This window comes from Chrysemys picta, chromosome 5 (assembly GCF_011386835.1).
Source record: "Chrysemys picta bellii isolate R12L10 chromosome 5, ASM1138683v2, whole genome shotgun sequence".
Lineage (NCBI taxonomy): Eukaryota > Metazoa > Chordata > Testudines > Emydidae > Chrysemys > Chrysemys picta.
In genome coordinates, this window is record NC_088795.1 from 12,411,663 (window position 1) to 12,435,833 (window position 24,171).

The following is a 24,171-nucleotide window of genomic DNA, read 5'->3' on the forward strand; positions in this document are numbered from 1 at the left end:
AAGAAATAACCTCCTGTCTTTGAAATAAGTATAAAATATAGTTTGTAACCACTCCATCTCAAAACATGTTCCCAGTTGTAAATTATGATTTAGCATGACAATTTATCTTATATGGAATGGGGAAAAAAGAGGATTCTTGCATACGTCAAAATAATTTCCAGGTCAAACCCGGATTAGATGGGCCTTTTCTTTAGAGAAAATAGGGGAAAGCACATTACAAGGTAGCGCCTCACCGTTCTTAAACTGAATGGATCACCTCAATTGGAAAGGCACAGAGGAAGCCTGGGTCTGGTCCTATTCAGTGGAGGGAGATAAAGGCCTGGGGAAAGCCTGAATCCAAGGGAATTTAAGGGGAGTGAAACTATAGGTGGTCCAAGTATGCTCTCAGTTTCACGAGTGGTGCACATCAAAGGGAATGGAGCTCAGAAGTGAGATCAGAATCAGATCCCCCCTGTCTCAGAAGGCCCAGAAACTCACGTGCAATTCCAACTCTCCCACCTACACCCCTACTTCCGTTCTCTCTGGCACAAACCCTTCTAATGCTGCACCCAGTTCAGAAGAGCAATACTTTCCCTCCCTGAGCCACATACTTTTTTTCTCTAAATGCGTCTGACTCCTCCATGAAAGCGAAGTAGTTAACAGAACTGGCTTTGGCCAGATCCAATCTGAATAAAGGAGGGGCAAACTCTGCTTACGCACCTCAGCCCTGGCATGCAACACACCTGCTCTTCAGGCTGACTCTCTCCTGAGCAAACCACCAGTGGTGCCAAGTTACAGCGTGGGTTCATAAAGTGGGTCAAGCAGCCTCCCAGGGCTTCTGACTTGAGGGGGTTGTTTTGCGTTATGTAAAGTTCAGACATTTGACTGTCCCAACAGGAACTGTGGCCTATAGACAAGCTATTCTAGCAGTCTGCATTCATTACATCACTGGTTGGCAACGCCACGGTGTTGACTGTTCTGCTGTACTGTACATAGGGGTTTAACACTGTAGCAAGATTGAGACTCACCAGTGTGGCACCTCCTGTTGGTCGTCCTGGGAATTAGCTCTTCCAGCCCAGAGCACCCTCTGCAGGCCGGTGTCTCGCCTGCTGCTAGCTCTGTGTCCTTCCCAGACCCCGGTGTCCTTTGCCCAGGGTTCTGCCCACCGCATGTACCCCCTCACTCTGGGTCTCCCCGCCCAGAGAACCCCCAACCCCCTATCCCCACCTCGCCTCAGTGGCTACTGCCAGTCTCCATTTAGCCGCCGCTCACTGGGGCAGACGACAGTCTGTAAACCACTCATCATTGGCAAGTGGGGATTGGACCACCTGCCTCTACCTATCTCTGGGCCGCCCCTCTGCAGCCCCAGGACCTTTTGTGGGCCCTGAACTCGGCCTGCAGCCTGGGGCTCTGCTAGGCTGGAGCTCCCCAGCTCCCTCTGCCCTTCCCCAGCACTGCCCCACCCTAGATACCCTCCTCAGCCTCCCAGGCAGCCCGGTCCTTCTCTCTCTCTCTAAGGAGCTAGAGCGAGTGTGTTTTTAGTCTCTGGCCCTCAGCCCTCTTATAGGGCCAGCTGGGCCCTGACTGAGCTGGTCACAGCTGTGGCCGCTTTTCCAATCAGCCCAGTTCCAGCCACAGCCCTCTCCAGGGCTGCTTTAACCCCTTCAGGGCCGGAGCGGGGTGACCACCCCACTACAAAAACTAATGAATATGGGGAACAGATTACATAAAATCTTTGGAGCAGCGATTGTCTTCTTGTTGTGGGTCTGTACACTACCTGGCACAATGGGGGGCTGGTCCATGATTGGGGTTCCTAGGCAGCACCTCAATACAAATAACTAATAGTCAGACTGTAAGAGCCATCTCCCCAGAAAGTCCCTGCACTGGAGGAGGAGAGGAGCATACACTGTAGCTCTCTATTCCTGCACACATTGGCCAAGGAAAGACGAGCTGAACAGTAGAGGACAGACACTTTGCAGGCAGCTCTGGCCATCAACAAGAGAGGGTGGATGCAACAGGAAAACTTGGAAACCACTTTAGGTATCAGCCTGTGAAACAAGACTAAGCCCCTCAGTGAAAGCAATGGTCAAACACCGCAAGGGAGAGAACACAATAGAGGGGGCTGCAATACGCTGTGTGGCTGCAAACAACAGACCCTGCCGGCATCAGCTAAACGACACACATGGCGTATCCCAGACTGAAGCCAGGAACGTTGACTTCAACACCACAGAGCCCCTGCCTCTGGTAGCTAAAGAAGAGCGTTGGTCAGCTGTGGTGTTCATACTATGGATTAGGCCTTCTGGGGTTGCAGTCACGAGCGAGCGACATAGTTACGTGCACTTGAGCAGGTCTGACCTACAGATGGGATCGACACACACACACACACACTTAACCAATGAAACACACATTGTAGAAATTAAAAGGGGCACCTGATAGCCTGTTAGTGCTCAGATCAGAAAGACCACCAGCAATATTGACTGTATCTGCAAAAAAACGAAGGCTGGACTAGACGTGGAGACTGTCCTCTCATCCCTAGAGATGCTCTTTTGAGATCAGCAAAAGGAGAAGTGTGTAGAAGCTGATCTGATCACTGGATAAAGAGAGGGCTTTGTTCTACTGGGCTATCTAGCCAGTTTTTTCTTATGAACACAGGTTTTTAAATGTTTAAGTAAATTTGGGAATAGATGGATATGACAAATTGTGGCTTTTTGCTCCGTTTCCAGAGCCTGGGATGGCAGCTCTGTTAATGGTGGATAGGCCAGGATGAAAGATTCCAACCCAGGCTGAAGTGCAGTGGCTGAGGAGAACTCTATTAATAGAAGACTGGAATAGATGCCTATCCACCCTGCTGTTGGTGTTGCCGTTCAGAACCACACCTGAAAAAAATAGAGCACTTCGGGCAAACTCTGGTGTCAACTGAAGTCAAGGCTGGGTGCTCGTTCAGCAATTTTGAAAACCAAGTTACTTAATACAGGCAACTAAATATGTATTTAGGATCATAACTTTAGGCACCATTAAAAAAAATCTATGGCCTGTATTTCAAAGAGCTATGGGCCACCTTTTCAATGGAGTTCATCACATGGCAGCTCCTGTTTGGAAAATCTGGGCTCTCCCCTTGTGTTTAAAGTGCCCATTATCCAGAAACTCCGGTGGATCCGCGGAGGGCAGAACTCTTTTGGAAATCTGACCATCTAGATGTCTAAGTGGGAGCTGAGCGGTTTTGAAAATCCAACCCAACGCTGCTTTGGCTGTATTCTTCGAAGGATACCCGAAGTGTCCACTACAACGGCATTCACTTACTGGGAGCAGGGACAGGCCCTACCTTGTCCTGTGTCAAGGACGAACAAAGTTAGCACAGCTGCTTTCTGTCGCCCTAAAAAAAAAAGACTTCATTCCCCATCCAGAGTGTGACAGCAACATGAAAAAAATTACTGAGAAGTGGAAAATGTGGCTTGCACATATACCCTTTGATTACAACATTCATTTTGTCCTCTCTGTGTCATCATTTCTAGCAGTTGACACGCTATCCCCCTAGGAAGACGCATGCCTGTGTGGTTACTCCCGTTCCTGTGGTCTTCCCATGCTACACTTCAGCATGTCTGAGCATGAAATCTGATCCACTGACCTTTGCTGTGCCAATTTTACCGATACAAGAGATTAATGTATTCACCGCTTCTCACTGCTTTAATAGACACTGAACCACCCAGTCGCTCTCCTATTTCACCATCTCCTGGCTGTGTAACCAAGCATATGCATACATTCTAATTATATAGTGGAAGAGTCTAGCCATGAGCTAATCCCAGTTTTGGAATCTAGATGGTGTGCAGATAATTTTCTAGTGTCATTCAGCTCTCACCCTGGAAGGAGTTCACTCTTTCCGGATGACCACTCAGTTGTGGTTTCTATTTAACTTTGTGGACTGCGCCTAACCCGAGGTGTGAACCTGGGTTACATTGGGATGAATGAGTCTCAAATGATTTGAAGGTTCCTTATCTGAAAACTCTTATTATTAATTATTAATCATTATTATTATTGCAGTACCATTTCGAAACCATAGTCAAGGGCCCCATTCTGGTAGGTGCCATAGAAACATGGAGTAAAAAATAAAAAGACAACCTTTCTGGCCCCATGGAGCCCTCATGGGTTGGAATCCAGGCCCTAAGTCAACAGGAATTTTGCTATTTGCTTCAGTAGGGCAGGATTTCACCTCTGATGTGTAACGAAAATGTACACAAATGCCTTTGGAGTAGAAAACCCACAAGATCAGATTCCAGCAGGTTTGAGGCAAGCTGGGGGAAGGACTGGGTAGCTGCCTCCTGGGGAAAATGGAAAGACAATAGATAAATGTAGGTGTCCACCATAAAAAAAAGTTGTTGGCCCCTCTCAGATCCTGTTCCCCTCTTCATAGTGAAGATTGTCTCCTCTTTCCACCCCTCTGTCCCCATGACTGAGCCTTTGCTAGGGCGTGCAGAGCTGCCGTGACAGTCAGCTGTGAAGTGGAGGGGTAACAAGAAGAGCCTGTCTGCGTTAAGTAGGTTGTCTTGCCATGTAGGAGCAGCACCACCCAGGGTATTTCATGAGGCTCCGGCAAAGAGTTCCTCACCTTGTTCTGCTCTCAGGCAGCACAAAAAACAGCACACAGTTAACAGAAAGGCGATGTATGTGCAGAGCTTTTGTGTGATGAAGAAAGAGCACCTAATTGTATTGGGGGGGCAGGGAGGTGGAGGGAGCAGGTTAGTAGCACAAATGAGAAGGGGTTGGGAGAACTATGGCAGAGTGGACTGGAGAAGAGAACAAACCTGGGCCTGGAAGAAGGAGAAGCGGGACCCAGCTAGGGATGATCATAGATGGGAGAATGGGAAAGAAGGTGGTGAGAAGCAGATATGGAGAGTGTGGAGACCAAAGGGGATGGGAGAGAGACAGGCAGGGCAGGGATGATGTGTGTGAGACAGAACAGCAAGGGCAAGGGACGCAGAGGAGGGTAGAAAGGAAGAATGAACAGAAAACAGGGAAAGAGGGGGAGACAGAAGCAAACAAGCTTCCCAGTCAGGCAAGAGGTGTCCCCTCTAGAAGAGCTTATACAAGTTTCAGAGCACCGGGGGGGCTCAGCCACCTGAGCTAAAGCTAGAAAGCTGGACATGGGGTGGGAAGACAAAGGAGACACACATGAGGGAGGGGATGTGGAGAGATCTCCTTTCTCTTGGCATGGAGAGATTCCTTGAATGCATCCCTTTATCCAAACCCAACTTCTGTGCTTGGCTTGGCTTCCCTTCCCCACCCCCATTCCCTCACCCATTGCATTTGGAGAAGCTGCCTCACCTCTGCCTGCCTACAACTCCCTGGCAGGCTTCAGGCACTCAGCGTCCTTTTGGCTGCTAGCCGAGCTGGAGAGTTGTGTGAAGTGACTATTGCTGGCTCTGGCTCCAGGGTAATGTGCTTCCTTTATTCTCCGAGCTGTGGTTAAATAATTGGGGTTTTCTTGGTGGCTAACTGCTCTGGATTCTGTGGTTACACACCATGATCTGACTTACTTGGAGTGATCTAGTTACTATTATTAGCTCCTTTTTTCCCTCCTTTCCTTTTCTCACCACTGGAATCATTTCAGCGTTTCTCCCACAAGGACGTTATGTTTGTTGCTTTGGGTTGGTTCACCACCTAGCTGCAAAATGGGATGCCTTCTCCTTGGTTCAGTGCGTTTGGGGGAGGACACAAAGCACAGGGCCTGCTCCTGTTCTGACCAGTCCGTGGGCCACACGTCCTCCTCAAAAGGGCTGTCTGTGGTAAGTAGGTTGTCTTGCCATGTAGGAGGAGCACCACCCAGGGTATTTCATGAGGCTCTGGGGAAGCGCTCCTCACCTTGCTCTGCTCTCAGGCAGCAAAATCACCTTATGCGCGATGCTGTTGGTATCCTGACTCCAGGCCATCTGGCTTAGCGTAGAGAACAGAGCTGTGGAGTCCTGTCCCCAGACACTGCATCACTCCACTGTCACGCCTCTCAGATGAGTGATTTTGGAACCGCGCTCTAGAATACCGTCTACTTTTCTATACAAGGGATGGCACGTGCCTGTCCTCACTAGCCAGGGAGAAGATATCAGGACCTTGCCAGCAACAATTCATTTCAACTTCTTTTGAACGCCTCACAAGTGCTAATCATATTCATCTTTTGGACAAAACTGGACAAAACGTAGTGAAAAGATCTTAAAAAAAATCGAAACCGCCCCCAAACCTTTCCATCTCCAGCGTCAGCTCCTTCGTAGCACAAGCCTCACTAAAGAACATTACGCACAGACCTCTGCTTCCACTAACAGCTCCTTTAAAGCCTGCAGTGTAATCTCAGGCTTTTTTCTAATACCATTTCAAAACCCTGGTAGACAGTGCACGCTGGTTTTGGTTCATGGGGACAGAGAGGATGATGCTTATCATCGGACATTTCCTGTCTTGCTATTTCGAAATGGTTTCCACTGAGCCTGATTTTGACCCCATTCTGATGTGGGCCCGATGTGAAGGGCATTGAGCGCCATTGCCCAAATTTTGACCCCAATGCCAGGGGATGGAAGAAGGATCCAAATAATAACAGATCCTTGGCCTCTGCCCATCACCCTGCCTGTCCACGCCTTCCCACTACCTGCGCTGCAACTCAGGCCCAGGTGAGAATACTCTGGTTTGACCCCTCACACCCAGGCTCCCTCATCACATGGCAGAACCACATCACTAATTCTGCCTGTCAAGCCTCCACACCTGTGAAGGAATAGGGCTGGGATTCACCTTCATGGCTTTTCTCAAAGTATTCCTGTTTCTAGTCCTGACTGCTTCGTTAATGTGCCAGTGTTACCGTACGGTCAGTTGGTTATAGATCCCGACTGTGCCTGATCCAGAGAGGACACGAGTCTGTTATTGCCTCCACTAGAGAACCTGGCTCTGATGTGACAACCACCATCTTGGCTGACAAAACCGGTGTTGGACCTGGGATCTTCAGAGCTAAAAGCCATGAGCTACAGCAGCTTAAGCTACAGCCCCTTAGCTAGGCCTGTAGCAGACTCCTATCCTATGTAGATGGGGCATGGCCGGAGGGGGGGGGGGGGGACCTGTAACACACACTCCAAAGTGGATTACACAAGCCCTACTGGTGTAAACACCCCCACATCGCACATTCTTCTTCCTTGCACATCAGTAAAATCTGCAATCTTATTGTCCAACAGTCATGGAAAGCGAACGCAGAATGGGCATAAGCCTGGCCGAAGGGAATTCAGTTCAAGCAAATGTTTATTCACCATTTTTGCACTCTCAGTACATCTCTAATTTCTCTGTCATTCAGTGTGTGGTAGGTGTTGGTGCAAGGCCTCAAAACTAGTTCAGGATGGATTTAACTTTCAGGCCAAGGTTCAGGTCAATTCTTGGGCAAGTTAGACACTTTGGTCACAGGATTAAGACATTTTGACACGTATAATTGTCCTTCTGCCTTGCATTATGGCAAATGGGTTTAATTAGTTACAACACAGGAAAGTGAACTGGAAGTGACTGAGGAAATAGGCTCCTACTCCCTGAATAATATTGCTGAAGTTACATATTTGGTGACAAGTCATGTTTGCTGATCAAGGAGGTCCTTCTAGATGTAATTAAGCTATTCCAAGGGTGTCTTATAGCTCCTTCATGCAATGAGTGGCTGCTGCCTCTTTCGTGACTTAAGATTACTTCATTCCTGGAGTTGAAACTCAACTTCACCTTTAAAAAATGAATGTATCTTAAACAGAAGCGCTGATGAACTAATGCTGAATCATATTGGAATTCACCAAAAGGCAAGTTAGTGACACCATTTTTTCAGGATGAACCTTCTAGTAAGTGTCAGTTGATGTAGTAAGAATGATTTTTCCTTTAAAAAATGCACTGGCAATTTTGTCCCACATGGGATGGGAACTGTCCAGCAAGGACTGTAACTCATGTCAAAATAAGTCTTGCCAACTTTCCGTTCAGCTGTGTGAGACATTACAAAGTTGTTGCTGGAATTACAGTTATTCCATTAAAAGACAAAGTCCCATACTGAACTCTGGTCTCACTAGGGAATATCCCATTGTCCAAGATTTGGAAGTAGCATGGTTATTTTATTAAAAGTGACAGACTGTTTCACAATTCCTAGCAAAAATAGATTCCACTACACGTGGCTTGGTTATGTTTAAGTTTAAACTTAAAGAGCATTTTGTCATATACTAGAATTCTCAGCTATTCTTTTATCACAAAATATATCACTTACTAAAGGCAAAAGCAGGACAATAAATAGTTTTGCTTGACGCTTTTTGTGATTTCAGCTTTGTATGATTTGCATGTCTAGTGCATTAGCTAAGTTACCTAATGCAGTAATTATTATTAATTTCTGACATAATTTTGTCATCATACCTGCTATGGGGCATAAACTGCTGCTTGCGGGACTTTAAAGTTCTGTTCCTGCTACAGGGCATAAATCATTCTATATGCCAAAATTCCCCCTCTGCAAGAAACATTTAAGAAAGTGGGCTACACTGCTCTACCCGCTGTAATTACTGTGGCCAGAATAGGCCCAAAATGGATCATCCAAAAGCTTTCATGAAATTAAACTAAAAATAAAACCTGCTCCATTTAAGCATCAATTGTTTCTGCATTCTTTGTCCACCTAAAGCACCAACTAAAGTCAATGGTGAAACCCTGACCCCATTGATGTCTATGAGAGTCTTGCCACTGATTTCAATGAAGCCGGGATGTTGCCCACTGGCCCAGTCTGCTCCTACTTGAAACCAAAGGGAGTTTTGCTGTTAATTTTAATTGGACCTGGATTGAGCCCCAGAACAGACCTGCTATTGATTTGTTATTTTGCAATGGGAGAAGAGCTGTTCGCACAGCCTATATGCTGCATAAAGAAAATGAAATTGAAAATGTTACCAAAGGAACACACTTGACACACGTTGCCAAATATCAGAAACTGGGTTGGCAGAAAGACCCACACAACTCTCATAATTGCTCTAGCTTTGGAAGATGCTTAATAGCATCATTCATGGGGGTTTTATTTGGTGCACAGCTACTTGTGTGTATGTTCCCCACGGTGTTGAATGTGTGGTAATTGTCAGGTGTTTCTGTAAGTTGCCCATAAGGTTGCAGAGCAAGAACCGTTTAGGGCTGCCATAGCTGTCTGATTAGATAGACAGTTCACTCACTGGTAAATTACATTTTAGGCATTAGTGTAATTTAAGTGAATAATAAGGTTATGTCAATGACCTGGGATGAATGATTTCCCCCCTCCTACTATGTGCTTTCAGTCATTTGCAATAAACCAGATATGCAGTTTTAGCTTCCATAGAGAACAGTGAAATATGAGCTCCTCATTAAATGGCGGAGGAAGACCCCTAGATTAATTTAACAGCTCACTGGGCCGATAAATACATGACCTCCCGAATGTCGCTGTCATGTTACATTCTCAGCTTCCCCTTTCCTGTAAAAAATTATGGAGCGCGTCAGCCTGCAGATTTAAAAAAACAACTGCAGAGTCGTGTTAAAATACAGGGCTCAGACCGCTTGATATCAAATCATGCCGATGGTGCAGATTGACTGTGGAGTGTTACAATAAGTGAACTAGTTTAAAGAGGGAGCATTAGAGGCCTAATAAAGAGCTATGCCACTGAGTGAGCAGCAAGAGGCGTTAAGATCCCAGGAACTAGCCTGAGGAGGGAGTTAGATGGAGACAGCACATTAAACACGAGGGACAAATCTGCCCCCCGCTACACCTGTTCCCCCGGCCTGGCTTCACTGTAACCAAGGGCAGAATTTGATACATGGTGTCATCACCTTTAGCCGATGCACACAGGCCAAACCCTCTGTGCACTATGCGGGTCTGACCCGGCCTTCGTTACACAGGGGTACAGGGTCTGCCTCTCCGCACTGCAAGGCAGCCTCTGTGGTTGTCATTACACATGAATCCGGCAGTAAAATGACGTATGTACAAGGAAATCCTTCTCCAGACTGACCCCAGAGCTCTCCTCACCCCCACCAGAGAAGTGACACTTTGCTCAGGGTTTGGAATTGAAGGAGTTTGAAGGACACAAACTCCAGCAGGATTCTGGGCTGAACTATGTCTTCATTTCCCCCTCAAGCTTAGAAATCACAGGACTGTGCATATTTCAGACCCCCCAGGTTGGTGGTGCGCCCAGTTCCCGTCCCCTCCCCCTCCCACAGGGCGATTCCCTGGCTAGGACAGGGGCCAAACTGTCCGACCCTTCCAGCTGCATGTGACAATCTTCAGAAGTTCAAGAGCCAGGTCGCACCTGCCGGGGCTCAGACCTTCAGCCCCACAGGAGGCGCATCAGGGCTTGGGGCTTCAGTCCTGCAGCGAGCGGGTTCTTGGGATGCGCCTTGCCCTGAAGTCCCCAAACGCCCCGCCCTGCAGGGCAGAAGCCAGGGGTGAGGGGGCACATGGGGGGCACATGCCCCCCTAGACTTGTGCCAGGGTTTGCTGGCCCTGCTCGGTCACATGGTGCACCGGGCTCCCCCCTTGCAGGGCAGCTGCTGGAGCCGGCAAGCTGGGCGCTGTGCTCTGGGAAGAGGCAGCTGCAAACAGCTGGGAGCTGCAGGGGCAGCCGCTGCCTCTCCCCATGGAGCTAAAGCAGCGGCCCCTCCCCGCAGCTTCCAACGGTTTGTCCCCTGGCTGAGGAGCCGGAAGCGACGGGACCTGGGAGCTGCGGCCGCTCCGCTCGGGGCGCCCTGGTGGCGCCAGGCCGGCGGGATCCCCGAGCCCAGCCCTTGGCGCGGGGCCGGGGCAGGCGGGGCCCGGCTGAAGCGGATTTCTCCGACCGCTCCGCCCCCTCTGCCCCGGGAATGTCCCGGCCGGGTCCCCGCGGGGATAAAAGCGGCTGCGGGGCGCTGCGGAGGCTCAGAGCTGAGCCGAGCCCAGATCCCCAGCACCAGCCTCCGCCGCCAGCCCGGACCATGAGCCGCCCCCGGAGCCTCGCCCCCGGCAGCCCCCTGCTGCTGCTGCTGCTGCTGGCCTGCGCCGCGCTGTGCCGGGGTAAGGGGCTCGCTGCGCCGGGGTGGCCCCGGGACCCGGGTTGGGGGAGTCTCGCTTCCCACTGGGGCTTGGAAGGACAGATCGGACCCAGGTGTCCGAGAGCCGGCCGCATGCGGGGAGTCCCGGGAAGGATGGAAGGGACCCAGGTCTCCGAGAGCCGGCTGGATACGGGGAGTCCCGGGAAGGATGGAAGGGACCCAGGTGTCCGAGAGCCGGCCGCATGCGGGGAGTCCCGGGGGATGGAAGGGACCCAGGTGTCCGAGAGCCGGGCGGATGCGGGGACTCCCGGGAAGGATGGAAGGGACCCAAGTGTCCGAGAGCCGGCCGGATGCGGGGAAAGCCCGGGCCGGGGGCATGGGTCAGACCCAAGGTGTGGGGCGAGGGGTGTCCCCCAGCCGCCCCCCTGCAGAGTATCTGGCCGCCGACAGGAGCTGAGTCTTTCTCCCCCTCCCCGGGCAGGTGCCCCCATGGCCGGCGAGCTGCGGTGTCAGTGCCTGCAGACCGAGACGGCGGTGATCCACCCCAAGCGCATCGCCAACGTGGAGCTGATCCCCGAGGGGCCCCACTGCGGGGTGCCAGAAGTCATGTAAGTGTCGGGGCCCTGCTGCCCCCCCCCCAGCCTGCGCCCCCCTCCCCGCCCCGCCAACCCCCAGCTCACCCCGCTCTTCCCTCTGCCTCCCCGCAGAGCCACCACGAAACACGGCAAGAAAGTCTGTCTGGAGCGCACCGCGCCCTGGGTAAAGCTGATCGTCACCAAGATCCTGAACAGGTACCTGCCCGGGGGGTGTGTCTGTTTGTGTTGTGCCAGCGGCCCGTGGGTGCAGCTCTAACGCCCGTTGTCCCGTGTCATGGGAGCGTGGGCAGCAGACTCGGTCTGAAGCAAGTGTCCGTGTTGCAGGGACAAGGGGCGAGAGGGGCCACTGAGTCTTAACCGGTGGATACTTCTCCTTACAAACCGCGGGGCCAAGCTGGGCCTATCCGTCCAGCTCCATTATAGGGGGAGAAACTAAGCCCAGGTGTCATGTAGGAAAACGAGTTTAAATAAGTGTCTGTACTCTTCGCCATTAACCCGGGCTGCTACCCGTGCCTGGTGGGGTCCCTGCCACTAAATGCCATTGATGAGATGTGTCAGCGCTGTCCCTATTCCTTGTGACACACACAGCGCCCACGGAGGGCAGCTGGAGGCTAGTGCACAGGGAATGCAAGCTCAGAGCCTGGAGCGGGGAAAGGCAAGAGCAGAAGTGAGTCCAGGTGAGGTCTTTCCGGATGTCACTTGTAACGTGTGTTCTGTTGTCTGACTGTTGCAGTAAATCGACCAAGCTGTGAGGGGAGAAGAGGACATGAACAAGGAACTACAACAGAAACTACCTGTGTGTACAAGGGGAAACCAGTGTGAGAGACAATGGGAGCCCGAGGCTGGATAACTAGCCATGATGAACTCTCTTCTTTTGAAGGTCTGATAGACCAGCCTGGGCTCCATTCAACTTCCACGCGTTCCACTGAGTTATTACAACCTGGGCTTATTTATATATTTATTAATTCATCCCTGTATAGCTCTTCAATGGCTAGGTAGTTTTTTTGTTAAGCACCTTAGATCTTCCTGATCACCTGAAGGGATAATGCTGCAGTAGTGGTTCAAGAGTTGGCTTGTGATTAATCTAATACACATTCCAAATAGCCCCTCCCCTGGGATCCTCTGAGCAGCTCAAGGTGGGAGTACTGTGGAGCTGTGCCTTTCACATGGGGCATGTGCAGGATGCCTGCGGGGTTGTGAATAATCAGAGTTTCAGATCCTGGAGCTGCCCAGCATTGAGCCAAATGTGTAAGATTACAAAGTGAAATCCAATTAGAACAAGCACCGTAATTTGTTACACTCCTGAAATGTGTTGCCAAGGCACATATCCCTGGGACACAGAATCATTTGCTTGGCTAGGTGAAACAGACTAGCAGCTGTTCTCCTTTCATAAAGATTGCTTTTCTATAAAAATGTGGCCTCTGGTCACTAGCTGTCGTTTCTGCAAACTCTTTAGGGCTCTCTTCTGATGTGTTAAATTATTTCTATGCAATTTAAATATTTGGTGTTTATGCTGAAGGTTTAAGAACAGTAACGTTCTGAACATCCTTGGACATTTTATGTCTGCATTGTATGACATACTGTCATGTTCTGTGTAGAAGTGGTATTACAAATTGTACTGCACTAAAATATTTTCTGATTAAAAGTGGTTTGAGTCTTCAACTCAGTTAAGTGTTCATGTCCATGTATCTGTCCCAGTGGGACCCCGGGGAAAGGGTGGTGTGGGTGGGAATTGGTAGGATACACACCTGCCACCAAGCTTCATCCCCTTTCCTGTTTTATTTAATGTTTGTCTGCATTTAACAGACTTGGGTCCAGAGTTGCAATATTTAAACTCCTCATCTGCACACCTCATTGTGAAGGGAAATTCAGCCTCGGAAAGTGGTTTGTGGCTATGAAAGCTGCAAGGACTTGCACGTTTGCTTAACTTGCCTTGAGACTACGCATGTGCTTAAAGCGCCCTGCAAGATCAGGCACATAATGATTCTTTGCTGTTCTAGGAAACAAGACAGCGCCAAGGACAGAGCCCAGAAGACACTCGCTTTATATATAAAGTAATTCTCAGGGCATGTGCATGCTCTAGCAGTAAATAAAAAAGGGGGTTAGGGGGCTTTAACTGTAGACATTTGTAAAAGCGCCGTGTCCCTTTATCTGGTTCCATCCTACCTGCGTGTCATGGAGGGTATTCCCAGAAGGAAGTGTTAGCCCCATAGGCACAGATTCACTACATCGTCCATGGACATATAATTTAGTGGGTGGAAGATCAAGTGCTGCTTCCTTGTGGAATTTGGGCCGAACCCCCGGCCTGGGGGCCGCTCCTGCTCCCGCTGAAGCCAATGGGAGGCTTGCGGCGTGGCTCTACTAGACCGCCTGTGCCATGGTGGGGTTTGGAGCCTCACAGCCTGACCCACACGGGACCTGACTACCAGTCCGAGGGTTGGGCTGGTCTGAACTTGCCAACCCGAGACTTTCAGGCTCGGGGCCCGCCGGCACCTCCCGGTGCTTCATTTTTGCCAGGGCGGAGTCCCAGCACCGCTGGGTTTGACAGTCCATAGCCCAGCACCGCTGGGTTTGACAGTCCATAGCCCAGCACCGCTGGGTTTGCTGTGCAGGGCCGCCCAGAGGATTCGGGGGCCCCGGGCAAAGCGGGGGAGCTGTGGCCAGCGCCGGCTTTAGGCACCGCGGGGCCCGATCCCAAGGAGCTGCCGCCCAAGTCCCGCCGCTGTCTTTGGAGGCAGCGCGATCGCTGCCGCGGAGGAGGGATCCTCTGCCGAAATGCCGCCGGAGACCGCGGCAGCGATTGAGCGGCTGCCGCCGACAGTGCCGGGACTTCGGGGCAGCTCCTTGGATTCCGGCCCTGGCTGCGGCGCTTGGACTCACCCGGTGGCGGGCCGGGTCTTCGGCGGCATTTGGGCGGTGGGGGGGGGGGTTCAGTTGCTCCGCCTCTTCGGCAGCACTGAAGGGCCCCCACCGCCGAAATGCCGCCCAAGACCCGGACCGCCGCGGGCCAGGGCTCGCGGGACCCATGCGGAGCCCGGGGCCTGGGGCAAATTGCCCCACGTGCCCTCCCCCCCCCCCGGCGGCCCTGTTGCTAAAGCACAAACATTGCTGGAGCCGCGGTACCTCTTTCATTGGGAATTAAGCACTGCCGCCGCCTTGCTGCGCTGAGCTCCCAGCTGTGAGTGCCTCTCGCTTCGCAGCCCCACCGGTGCAGTGCGGGGACTGCCCGCAACAGTGGGGCCCGCAGTCCGGGCTGGTCTCCCTGCCTTGCAAATCAGCACCAGGGAACCCTTAAAGCGACACGCCACAGTCATGTGATCTAGGCCACACTCCTGACTGAATAAGGCTGAGTGCCCCGAGTTGGAGATGACTTTGTGCATCTCGCTTGAGCCATGTTGAAGTCAGCAGCCCCCACGCTATGTCCAAAAGCCCATTTCCCCCCAGCACAGGCGTGTGCCTCTCTCCGGGGCCACAAGGAAAGGAGCAGGAAGAGAGGCCTTTGGAAAGCAATATTCAGAAGGGTTAAATCCAGAGCACATTTGTCATTGTCATCTTTGTGCTCCCGTCAGGAGCAGGTCGGTCCCTTTGGGACACCCACTTCACCCAGGAGTCCCAGGGGACTTGCAAAGCATTAAACAAGCACGACCCAGAACAGGATCATTCAAGAGGAAAGATGTTTGTGTGGTTTAGGCACTAGAAAGAAGGGATCAAGGAGAACTGGCTTCTGTTACACAGGAAGATTGGTAGCGCTGAGGATATTGGGGGAGATGTTTGGGCCCCGATTCAGCAAAGCACTCAAGCACATGCTTAACTCCCATTGAGTTCAGTGGGAGTTGACTGACTTATTCTGCTGACCTACAAGCTTAAAGTTAAGCACGTGCATTCATGTTGTGTTGAAACAAGGCCTGATGTTCACAGGTGTTGAAAACCCACCACTCCCATTGACTTCACCACTGTTATTTTTACTGTTTTATACTTGGATTTTAAGCTCTTTGGGGCCAGAGCCTTCCCTTCGTCATGTGTTTGTGCAGCGCAGATCACAGCAAGTTAAACCCAGATCCATGCTGGGGTTCTTAGGCCCTGGCACAGGAATGAGAGGAGACAGTGCGGCCTATGGGTTAGAGCATTGGATTGGGATTCAAGCCCTGGGTTCTAGCTCTGGCCTGATGGGTGAGAATGAGCAAGTCTGTGGGTACATCTACACTACAGGGGGGAGTCGATTTAAGATACGCAAATTCAGCTACGTAAACAGCGTAGCTGAATTCGACGTATCACAGCCGACTTACCCCGTTGTGAGGACGGCGGCAAAATCGACTTCTGCGGCTTTCTGTCGGCGGCGCTTACTACCACCTCCGCTGGTGGAGTAAGAACGCCAATTCGGGTATCGATTGTCGCGTCCCAAATCGATCCCCGAGAGGTCGATTTCTACCCGCCGATTCAGGCGGGTAGTATAGACCTGGCCTGTGTCTCCATTGACCAAGTCGATGAAGAGCCCAAAACAAGAGCTAGGGGGTATTAATACTAATTCTCCGGTTACTATGAAGATGTCCTGACCATACAAAGACTTGTCCAGGTTTAACTTGACACACTGAGTAGTTCCACTGAGTCCGCTGGGATTAGTCACAGTGCAGAAGATAAAGTCTTTGCAGGATCACAGTCTTAGTCTAATAATCTGGAGACTCAACCATGCCACTGAATTAAGTTTTTCATTTACATTTCCCACAACTCATGTAAGTCTTATTTTAGGCGAATTTTGCTTCTTACTGCGCCACTGTACAGCAAAATAGGTAATTCGGTGCAGAAGAGAACAGTAAATTAAGGGGCTTTAAAACCCTCTATTTCACTGCTTTGATATACCACCGTATTTGTAAGAAAGCTCAAGTCTTGGGTAATGATTCCATTTGCTATTTATTCCACAATAATTATGTGGGCAAAGCCACATTGCAATGCTGTCAAACGCACAGAGGAAAAAGGAGACAAAAACACCACATCACTGCTGGGCAAACACTTTTCACAAAGTGATCACTCCATAGCTGACCTCTCAGTCCTCAGCCTAAAAGGAAATCTACATCTACACAGCAACATCAAAAAGATGAGCCTGCAACGTTACATTCATCACTTCACTAGACACTAAAAATCACAGTCTTGATAAAGACACTGGTTTATTACAATAATTTGCCTTTTTTTTGTCCTCTGGTTCCTTACAATATGTCAAACTTCTTCTGCTAAACAATCCTTCCACCTTATATCACTCTAGTTACCTTTCCCAGACCAGTAGAGAGCTCTGTGTATTTCAAAAGCTTGTCTTTCACCAACAGAAGTTGGTTCAATAAAAGATGTTACCTCACACACCTTGTCTCTCTAATATCCTGGAACCAACACACTGCAAACACGTATTCCCCTGGCATTTTCTTGCCTGGCATCTATTCCACCAATCATGGAGACTGATTCTCTTCTCACTTACACCAGTTTTACATCAGGGTAATTCCACTGATTCTACTAGAGTTACTCCTGAACCACATCAGTGAACAGGGCGTAAGATGAGATCATGCCCATGCTGTTTAGCACTCTGTAAACTAAACAGCACTATGTTCATCCCCTTTCATCATAGTATTTTACTATTTTCTTAGAGCCAAGAAGGAGTTACAGCAAGCAGAATATAGCCAGAATACAGCCAGTAGAGATATGACTTAACATTCCTAGGCTCATCAAGGAAACCTGCACAACACGTTCAAAAGGCAAGCCTGGGAACATAAATTCATAACTGCTGGATACTAAAAACCATCGATTTAACAGAGCCGCTGGTTTCATGGTCCATTACAACAGCCTGGAACAAACCTGCTGCCTAAAATCACTCTCCATAGTCCTAAAACCGCAGAAGTGTTATTGCCCACTTCATTTTAAGTCATCTCTTACAACATGTGTTAACGCCTTATGCTTAGCAATCTGTCCCACCTTGTATTTAGCTTGGACACTCTACTTTATCCTCCAGACCAGTGGTTCCCAAACTTTAACAACCTGTGAACCTCTTTCACTAAAATGTCAAGTCTCGTGTCCCCCCTCCTAAAAATGAATATTCCCAGGGATTTTCTCCTTTACCTGAGTATAAATTATAAAAGCAGTGATCTTGGAAATATAACATTTGTTTTTATGACATGCTTATTACACACTATTTATTATTATTTAGCATTATAGTATTTTTATTACATTATGAAAACGGCAACACGCTTCCAAAATCTCACTTTCGTAGCTTGTATCACTTTGAATAAGTCTGTTATAAGACAAGGCTCCTATATTTCATCAAGGACTATCAGATGTGAAACAGCATGAAGGTATTTAAGAAGTCAACTCAAAGACTTCCTCCTACACAAGCATTCAGGTCTTGAGCAGTCCAGGCAAACAACGCACGTTACAACAAAACTTAAACTTGTTCTTCATGATCATTTTAAAAACAATACTAGCTCACTATTTAATTTTAAAAACAGGAAAAAAATATCCACTCCCTTTCCATTTCTTATAAGGAGTTTTGAAGTTTAATTCTCCTCAGTGTGATAGATATGCTTGCTTTGATCTGCTTAACTCTTGGACGTCCAGGGGCTCCGGACTGCTGCCCCCCTGCTGTCCGGGGTCCCTAGGGACATCTCTGTCCGCCATTAGGGAATTTTTCCCCCGAGAACCGCTTGTAACATTTCACGAAGCCCCAGGGGTTCACGAACCCCAGTTTGGGAACCACTGCTCCAGACCTACCTAAAGAAGAGCTCGGAGAAGCTCAAAAGCTTGTCCTGTCAACAGAATTTGGTGCAATAAAAAGTTGTCGTTTTACCAAACTTCTCTCTTTCCTACCCTGGGACCAGTACAGCTGCAACAGCCCTGCAACCAATGTCCCCAGGCAGTTAGTCTGTGTGTTCTGCAGTGATTTTGAACAGGGTCACTCTAATTGCAGGGCAGCTGTGTGTTACCCGTTGTAAAGGGGGAAGCTGGGGCTAACTAACAACACACCTAGCCCTCTCCTTTAGGAAGTCGCAGGGAAGGCACCGTCTTACCAGCAGCTCATAAGGCGCTCCGAGCCCAGGTCCAGAGTCCCCGAGCTGAGTCACCAAAGCAAAGGTCCCCGGGAGCCTACACGGCTTCCAGTCAGTCCGCCCCAGCTTCCCTTCCCTCCCCAAGCAGCCCGGGCCCGGGCGGGGCAGGGGGGTCCTTCATTGAGCCCAGGCTTGCTTGAGCTGGAAGAGCCGGTGTTCCTGAAAGGGGTAGGACCCGCCCCCTCCCCCCACTGCCCCGTCCTACCCAATCCAGTGGTACTAAAGGGTGTGGTGCCTTTCCACTGACGCCAACGGGCATGTCGGTGGGTGGCTAGTAGCCCGACCCACGGGCTGCACGTCTGTTGCCAGCACACTGGCGTGAGCAGAATTGCAGGGTGATCCGGTGGAACTGGAAATCACCCCTGCCCGCCCCAGGGTGCACATACACACTCGGATATGTCAAGCTCTTCCCTTCACAGACGTGACAGAGCAAAGTCCTTTAGCAGGGCTCCCCGGGAGCTGATGGGAGCGGGCTGGTTTCAGGGAATAGGTGATCCACGAGGCATTTTTCGCGGTGCACAGAAACACCAATGGAAGGGCCACAGGCAAATGCACCCCCACGGCATGTTATAATCCACACCGTTAGGATGCTAAAGCACATTCTCCAGCTGGCCAAACAAAGGAGAAAGTGGGGCCATATCGGGAAACCAGCTGGGATTTCAACAAGCGGCTTTGCCACCCGTGCCGGGAGGTGACCCCACAGGCACCCCTCAGAACCTCCCACCAACAGCTCTCTGGATGGGTTATGCGTGCTACCTGCTGGGGGGACATCGAAGCAGCAGTTGTTTCTGTGTCCCTTGTCCACCTAAAACACCAAGTGAAGGCAATGGTGAAACCCTGGCCCCTCGGAAGGGAAAGGGAGTTTCGCCCTCCCTTATAACTGCAGCGGGACGGGGGCTTAGCACAGAGCTGCTATCGGTTTGTCATTTGTAAAGGGAGAAAATGGATTTTCACAGCCTACTTGCTGCACAAAGAAAAATCAACCGAAGATCCGCGGGCCGAAAATATTCCTTGAATTCTGTCACTTTTTCTCCTCCTGCCAAATAATGGCACAACCGGGAACACAGGGACTAGTGGGAAACACCGAACCCAAGACGATGGTTTTGACCTGTAAAACACCCCTCTGGCGCTCTGTGCCGGTGACAGACCTCGCCCAGCATTGCATTCACAGCTGTGCCTGCTTTGGTAGGAGGACCGGGATTGTCACTAAGCGAGCATCGCCTTCCCCGGGACAGAGCACACTTGAGAGCAGTTCCACACCCACACGCAGCGCCGCTCCCGGGTTTGGAGTTCTGGGCAGAGAATGCCCCTTGGGGCACATTTTTCTTTCGGAAGCTTGGGTGATATGGGGCGGATCTTGCAGCTCTTAGGGGAAGCTCCCACTAACTGCAGAGGGAAGTTTTGCCTACGGACTGCAGAATCGGGCTCCATTTCTTTTGTGGACTGACTTGGTTGAGAGGCGTCTGTACTTTGAACAGAAAAAAAACAGCCTCACAATTGCTTCCTATTTCAGATACTTAATGACCTATGTCCTGGGTTTTCTGCATAGCCGCTTCTTTGTTTGCGTGTGTTGCAGTTCCCAGAGATCACACTGTTCTGAGTGTCTGGTCATTTTCACGGCTTCTCCATTTGCCCCATATGGTTGCCAGAGCAAGAATTGTCCCGAAGTGCTCTCGCTTTCAGACTGGAGAGACAGAAGGTCTCACTCTCGGTTAAGTTAGTGTATGTAAATACATAGTCATGAGACTCTCACTGGGTGATTTGTCCCTGGCTTGCTGTCAGTCAGAGGCGATGATCCAGAAGTGGAGTGTTGTTGGCGCCGATAGTCAACAGTGAAATACGAGTTCCTGCTCGGCGCCCCGGGGATAACGTAACAGCTGACTGCCAAGTTGCTGTCTTAGCTGCCCCTGGACTGTGGAAGTTTTTCAGTGTTTCGCAAGCCTGGAGATTGCTGCGTACTAATGATAACCCCGAGAAAGCAGGGGCCCTCCTGCTTCCCAGCAGATAACGCTGCTGGGGCGGGTCGCTGGGGCTAAGGCAGTGCGGGGTTTCCCGAGAAGTGAACCAGTCTCCCAAAGGGAGTAACAGCAGCCTCGGGCAGAGCTGTGCGCGGAACTGGAGCAGCGATGGGCGCTGCACCCCAGGGAGAGCCGGGAACTGGCCGGAGCAGCGAGGGAGACTGGGGCAGGAGAAGAAGCGGGCGGGACCCGTCCCGCTCTCTGCTCCGGCCATTCCCCCACCCCGGCGTCGTTGTAAGAATTTGGGCCACGGCGCCTTCCTCTTTAGCCTGAAATAGCTCGTCCAAAGCACACGGGCAGCCCATGGCCCGAGCCGGCCTCCCTCGCCCAGGGGCACACGGGCTGCCCCGCCGCGCGGCCACAGCCGCGTGTGTTTGTAATTCAACAGGAATATCGAGCCACGAAGCTCTCGGTCTTAGGGAACTCGGTTATCAACATTCAAGGGAAACCGCCCCTGGCAGGGCAGGGCAGGGCAGGGCGTGCCGGGCACGGGGTGTGGATCGCTGCTCCGGGGGGGAAGGTGTCCGGATCTGGGGTTCCGGGCGGGGACCCCGGCCCCCCGGGCCGATCCCCGAGCCCAGCCCTTGGCGCGGGGCCGGGGCAGGCGGGGCCCGGCTGAAGCGGATTTCTCCGACCGCTCCGCCCCCTCTGCCCCGGGAATGTCCCGGCCGGGTCCCCGCGGGGATAAAAGCGGCTGCGGGGCGCTGCGGAGGCTCAGAGCTGAGCCGAGCCCAGATCCCCAGCACCAGCCTCCGCCGCCAGCCCGGACCATGAGCCGCCCCGGGAGCTTCGCCCCCGGCAGCCCCCTGCTGCTGCTGCTGCTGGCCTGCGCCGCGCTGTGCCAGGGTAAGGGGCTCGCTGCGCCGGGGTGGCCCATGGACCCGGGCTGGGGGAGTCTCGCTTCCCACTGGGGATTATGTAAGAGGAGGGATGGTCCCGCTATTGTGGGGAGCTTTCCTGGCTTCTGCACTACCCGTGAAATGGGCTAGTCGCTCCCACTTCCTTTACCTAGAGGCCTCCCTGCCCTGGAGGACACCCCTTGCACTCCCCGGTCTGGCAGAGTCCTCCTAACCCCCCCGACAGGGCTGGGCCCAGGATTCCCGAGGGCCCTGATCCCCAACCCTGCTGTGGTCACCTGGGACAGGGGCTAGGGTGTCCCCACCTCGGGGTACCCTCTCTGCACTGGGCACCTCCCCGACCCACTGAGCATTCCATACAATGTAAAGCAAATACAATGTATTTAACCAGCAATTAATTTTTAAAAGAATAAGGAAAAATGGGAGAGGTTAAAGGAAAACACGTCACCTGGCTCTGTGGCAGGGGACATCACAACCAGTGTCTCTGGAATGTCAGGGCCGTTGGCTGGCTTCAGTTGCTCACCGCACCCCGCTCCAGACGGCCCCAGCCCCAGCTCCACGGTTCTAGCTCCGGCTCCACTCGGCCTCAGCAGGGCGGCTGCTCTGCCTCCAGCCCCCTGGGCTGCTTCTCCGGCCCCTTTGGCTGCTACAGCTCTGCCCCCAGGACAGGTCTGCTCTGTGGGCTGCTTCTGTGACTCTGCTCCCAGCTCTGACCGGCTTCCTGGGCTGCTGTTCTGGCCCCTGTGAATCCTCCCAGCTCTGCTCCCCAGCTCAGCTCGGGCCCCTGCTCTCTCCTTAGCTCTGCCCCTCTCTCTGCCCCAGGCAATTCCAGCTCACACGGAGGATGGGACTCTGGTCTCCTGACTCCCTGATTAGCTGCCCGCCCTGTCAATCAGGCTGACCTGGAGCATTGGCCTCTCCCCATTGCCCCTGGGGACTGTCAGTCTCAGGGTCCTGATTTCCCATCAACTCTTCCCCTTCTTTTGGCACTGGGACTTAGCCAACCAAAAAAAACCCCTCACTGAGTTTTAGTAAGGGGACAACAGTCCCCTTACACTTGGAAGGATGGATGGGTCCCAGGTGTCTGGGAGCCAGCCGTATGCGGGGAATCCCGGGGGGATGGATGGGACCCAGGTGTGGGGTGTCCCCGGGCCGCCGGCAGGAGCTGAGTCTTCCTCCCCCTCCCCTAGAAGATGCCCCCATGGCCGGCAAGCTGCGGTGCCAGTGCGTGCAGACCCATGCCTCGGTGATCCACCCCAGGCATATCGCCAACGTGGAGCTGATCCCGGAGCGGCCCCACTGCGGGGTGCCAGAAGTCATGTAAGTGTCCAGACCCTGCTGCCCCCCCCCCAGCCTGCACCTCCCTCCCTGCCCCACCCCGCCAATCCCCCACTCACTCCGCTCTCCCCTCTGCCTCCCCGCAGAGCCACCTTGAAGGACGGCAGGGAAGTCTGTCTGGATCCCACCGCACGCTGGGTCCAGATGATCACCACCAAGATCCTGAACAGGTACCTGCCCTAGGGGTGTCACTGTTCGTGTTGTGCTAGCGGCCAGGGCCCCATCGGAAAAGGGCCAAAATCCCAATAACGTGTAGATAAGATCTTGACCACAGTCCCTGGTAAGAACCTTTCACATAGGCCCAAATTCCACAGCCTGCTCTGAGGCATGAGGCCTAGTTAACAACGGACAATACATGGCTAAAGAAAAGCTGGGATGAGCTGGGAACAACCTTGTATGTTTCATCTACACGTAAAGGTGAGGCAGCATAACTCCAGGTGGAGAGCAGGCATTGGGAGGCTAATCATGCGTTATAGGCACATACCTCACTGAGAGGAGCCTTGCAGGCTACTCCCTGGTTCAGGAAGAGAATACGGTGCATGTTCCCTGGATGCCGACCAGAGTTCAGGGCGAGGCCTAACATGATAGGGTGAGTTACGCCATCCTCCCTCACAGATGCCAGTCCCAGTTCACGGAAGCGCATTGGTAACCCATACACAGTTGTCATTGCTGTGCACTGTTTACTATGTTCTTTTTGCTTTAAAACCCTCCAGTAAGATACCTGTGGACCAACCTGCCTTGACAGACACCGTCATTCCGATGGACCGAAAATAAGGATTTAACTTACCCATTGCAAGCGGAGAATTTAGAGGGATAACACCTGTGTATTAGCAAACATGTTAACCTGAGCTATGGGCGGAGCCATTATGTCATCTTTTAGACTATTGGCTTATTGTGCTAATCTTGTCTTGCCGCTAGAACCTATCCAGGGGCTCGGGAACTTCCACCCCGTCGCTTCTCTCCGCCCACTGGCACCCTATATCATCTATTGTAATCAATTGTTTAGCCGTGTCTCACTGAGCCTAATAAGCGAAGTGACACTCCGCCAGCGCTGTGCGTAATAAACCCTCATGCTTGACTCTACACGGTGTCGAACTTCTGTTCAATCAATCGGTCCCCCTCTATTCCACGAGCTGTCCGGAGAGCGGCAGACTGAGTCTGAAGCAGGTGTGGGTGTTGCAGTGACAATGGGCCCGATTTTATCAGAATTGTCCATTGGTTATGACTCAGTGGCCCTCTGGGGCCCAGGCTATATGATGGGGTGAGAAAGCCCGGGAGTCATCCAGCATAACAGTTC

The 24,171-nt window shown here is 51.7% G+C and overlaps 2 protein-coding genes across 3 annotated transcripts; both read left to right on the top strand.

The window, feature by feature from the left end:
• Window positions 1-10,726: 10,726 nt before the first annotated feature.
• LOC135983528 (growth-regulated alpha protein-like) lies at window positions 10,727-13,224 on the top strand. Of its 2 annotated transcripts, XM_065595926.1 has the most exons (4): window positions 10,736-11,005; window positions 11,465-11,591; window positions 11,691-11,774; window positions 12,313-13,224. In XM_065595926.1, exons 1-4 carry the CDS (start codon window positions 10,816-10,818, stop codon window positions 12,329-12,331), a joined length of 420 nt encoding a protein of 139 aa, XP_065451998.1. In that variant the 5' UTR covers window positions 10,736-10,815; the 3' UTR covers window positions 12,332-13,224. The 2 variants fall into 2 exon arrangements, with proteins under 2 accessions (XP_065451997.1, XP_065451998.1); XM_065595925.1 differs by lacking the exon at window positions 12,313-13,224 and having other exon boundaries at window positions 10,727-11,005; window positions 11,691-12,050.
• Window positions 13,225-21,288: 8,064 nt separating this feature from the next.
• Window positions 21,289-23,957, top strand: LOC101939348 (interleukin-8-like). The gene is made up of 4 exons (XM_008177502.3): window positions 21,289-21,525; window positions 22,730-22,856; window positions 22,961-23,044; window positions 23,588-23,957. Exons 1-4 carry the CDS (start codon window positions 21,339-21,341, stop codon window positions 23,646-23,648), a joined length of 459 nt encoding a protein of 152 aa, XP_008175724.2. The 5' UTR covers window positions 21,289-21,338; the 3' UTR covers window positions 23,649-23,957.
• The last annotated feature ends 214 nt before the right edge of the window (window positions 23,958-24,171 follow it).

What these genes read in the sequence shown, in the direction of transcription:
- LOC135983528 (XM_065595925.1), top strand. Translation starts at nt 10,816, where the DNA reads ATGTCCCGGCCGGGTCCCCGCGGGGATAAAAGCGGCTGCGGGGCGCTG. An exon ending in CTGCGCCGCGCTGTGCCGGG is followed by an intron (nt 11,006 to 11,464) that starts GTAAGGGGCTCG and finishes CTCCCCGGGCAG; the next exon opens with GTGCCCCCATGGCCGGCGAG. An exon ending in TGCGGGGTGCCAGAAGTCAT is followed by an intron (nt 11,592 to 11,690) that starts GTAAGTGTCGGG and finishes GCCTCCCCGCAG; the next exon opens with AGCCACCACGAAACACGGCA.
- LOC101939348 (XM_008177502.3), top strand. Translation starts at nt 21,339, where the DNA reads ATGTCCCGGCCGGGTCCCCGCGGGGATAAAAGCGGCTGCGGGGCGCTG. An exon ending in CTGCGCCGCGCTGTGCCAGG is followed by an intron (nt 21,526 to 22,729) that starts GTAAGGGGCTCG and finishes CTCCCCTAGAAG; the next exon opens with ATGCCCCCATGGCCGGCAAG. An exon ending in ACCACCAAGATCCTGAACAG is followed by an intron (nt 23,045 to 23,587) that starts GTACCTGCCCTA and finishes AAAACCCTCCAG; the next exon opens with TAAGATACCTGTGGACCAAC.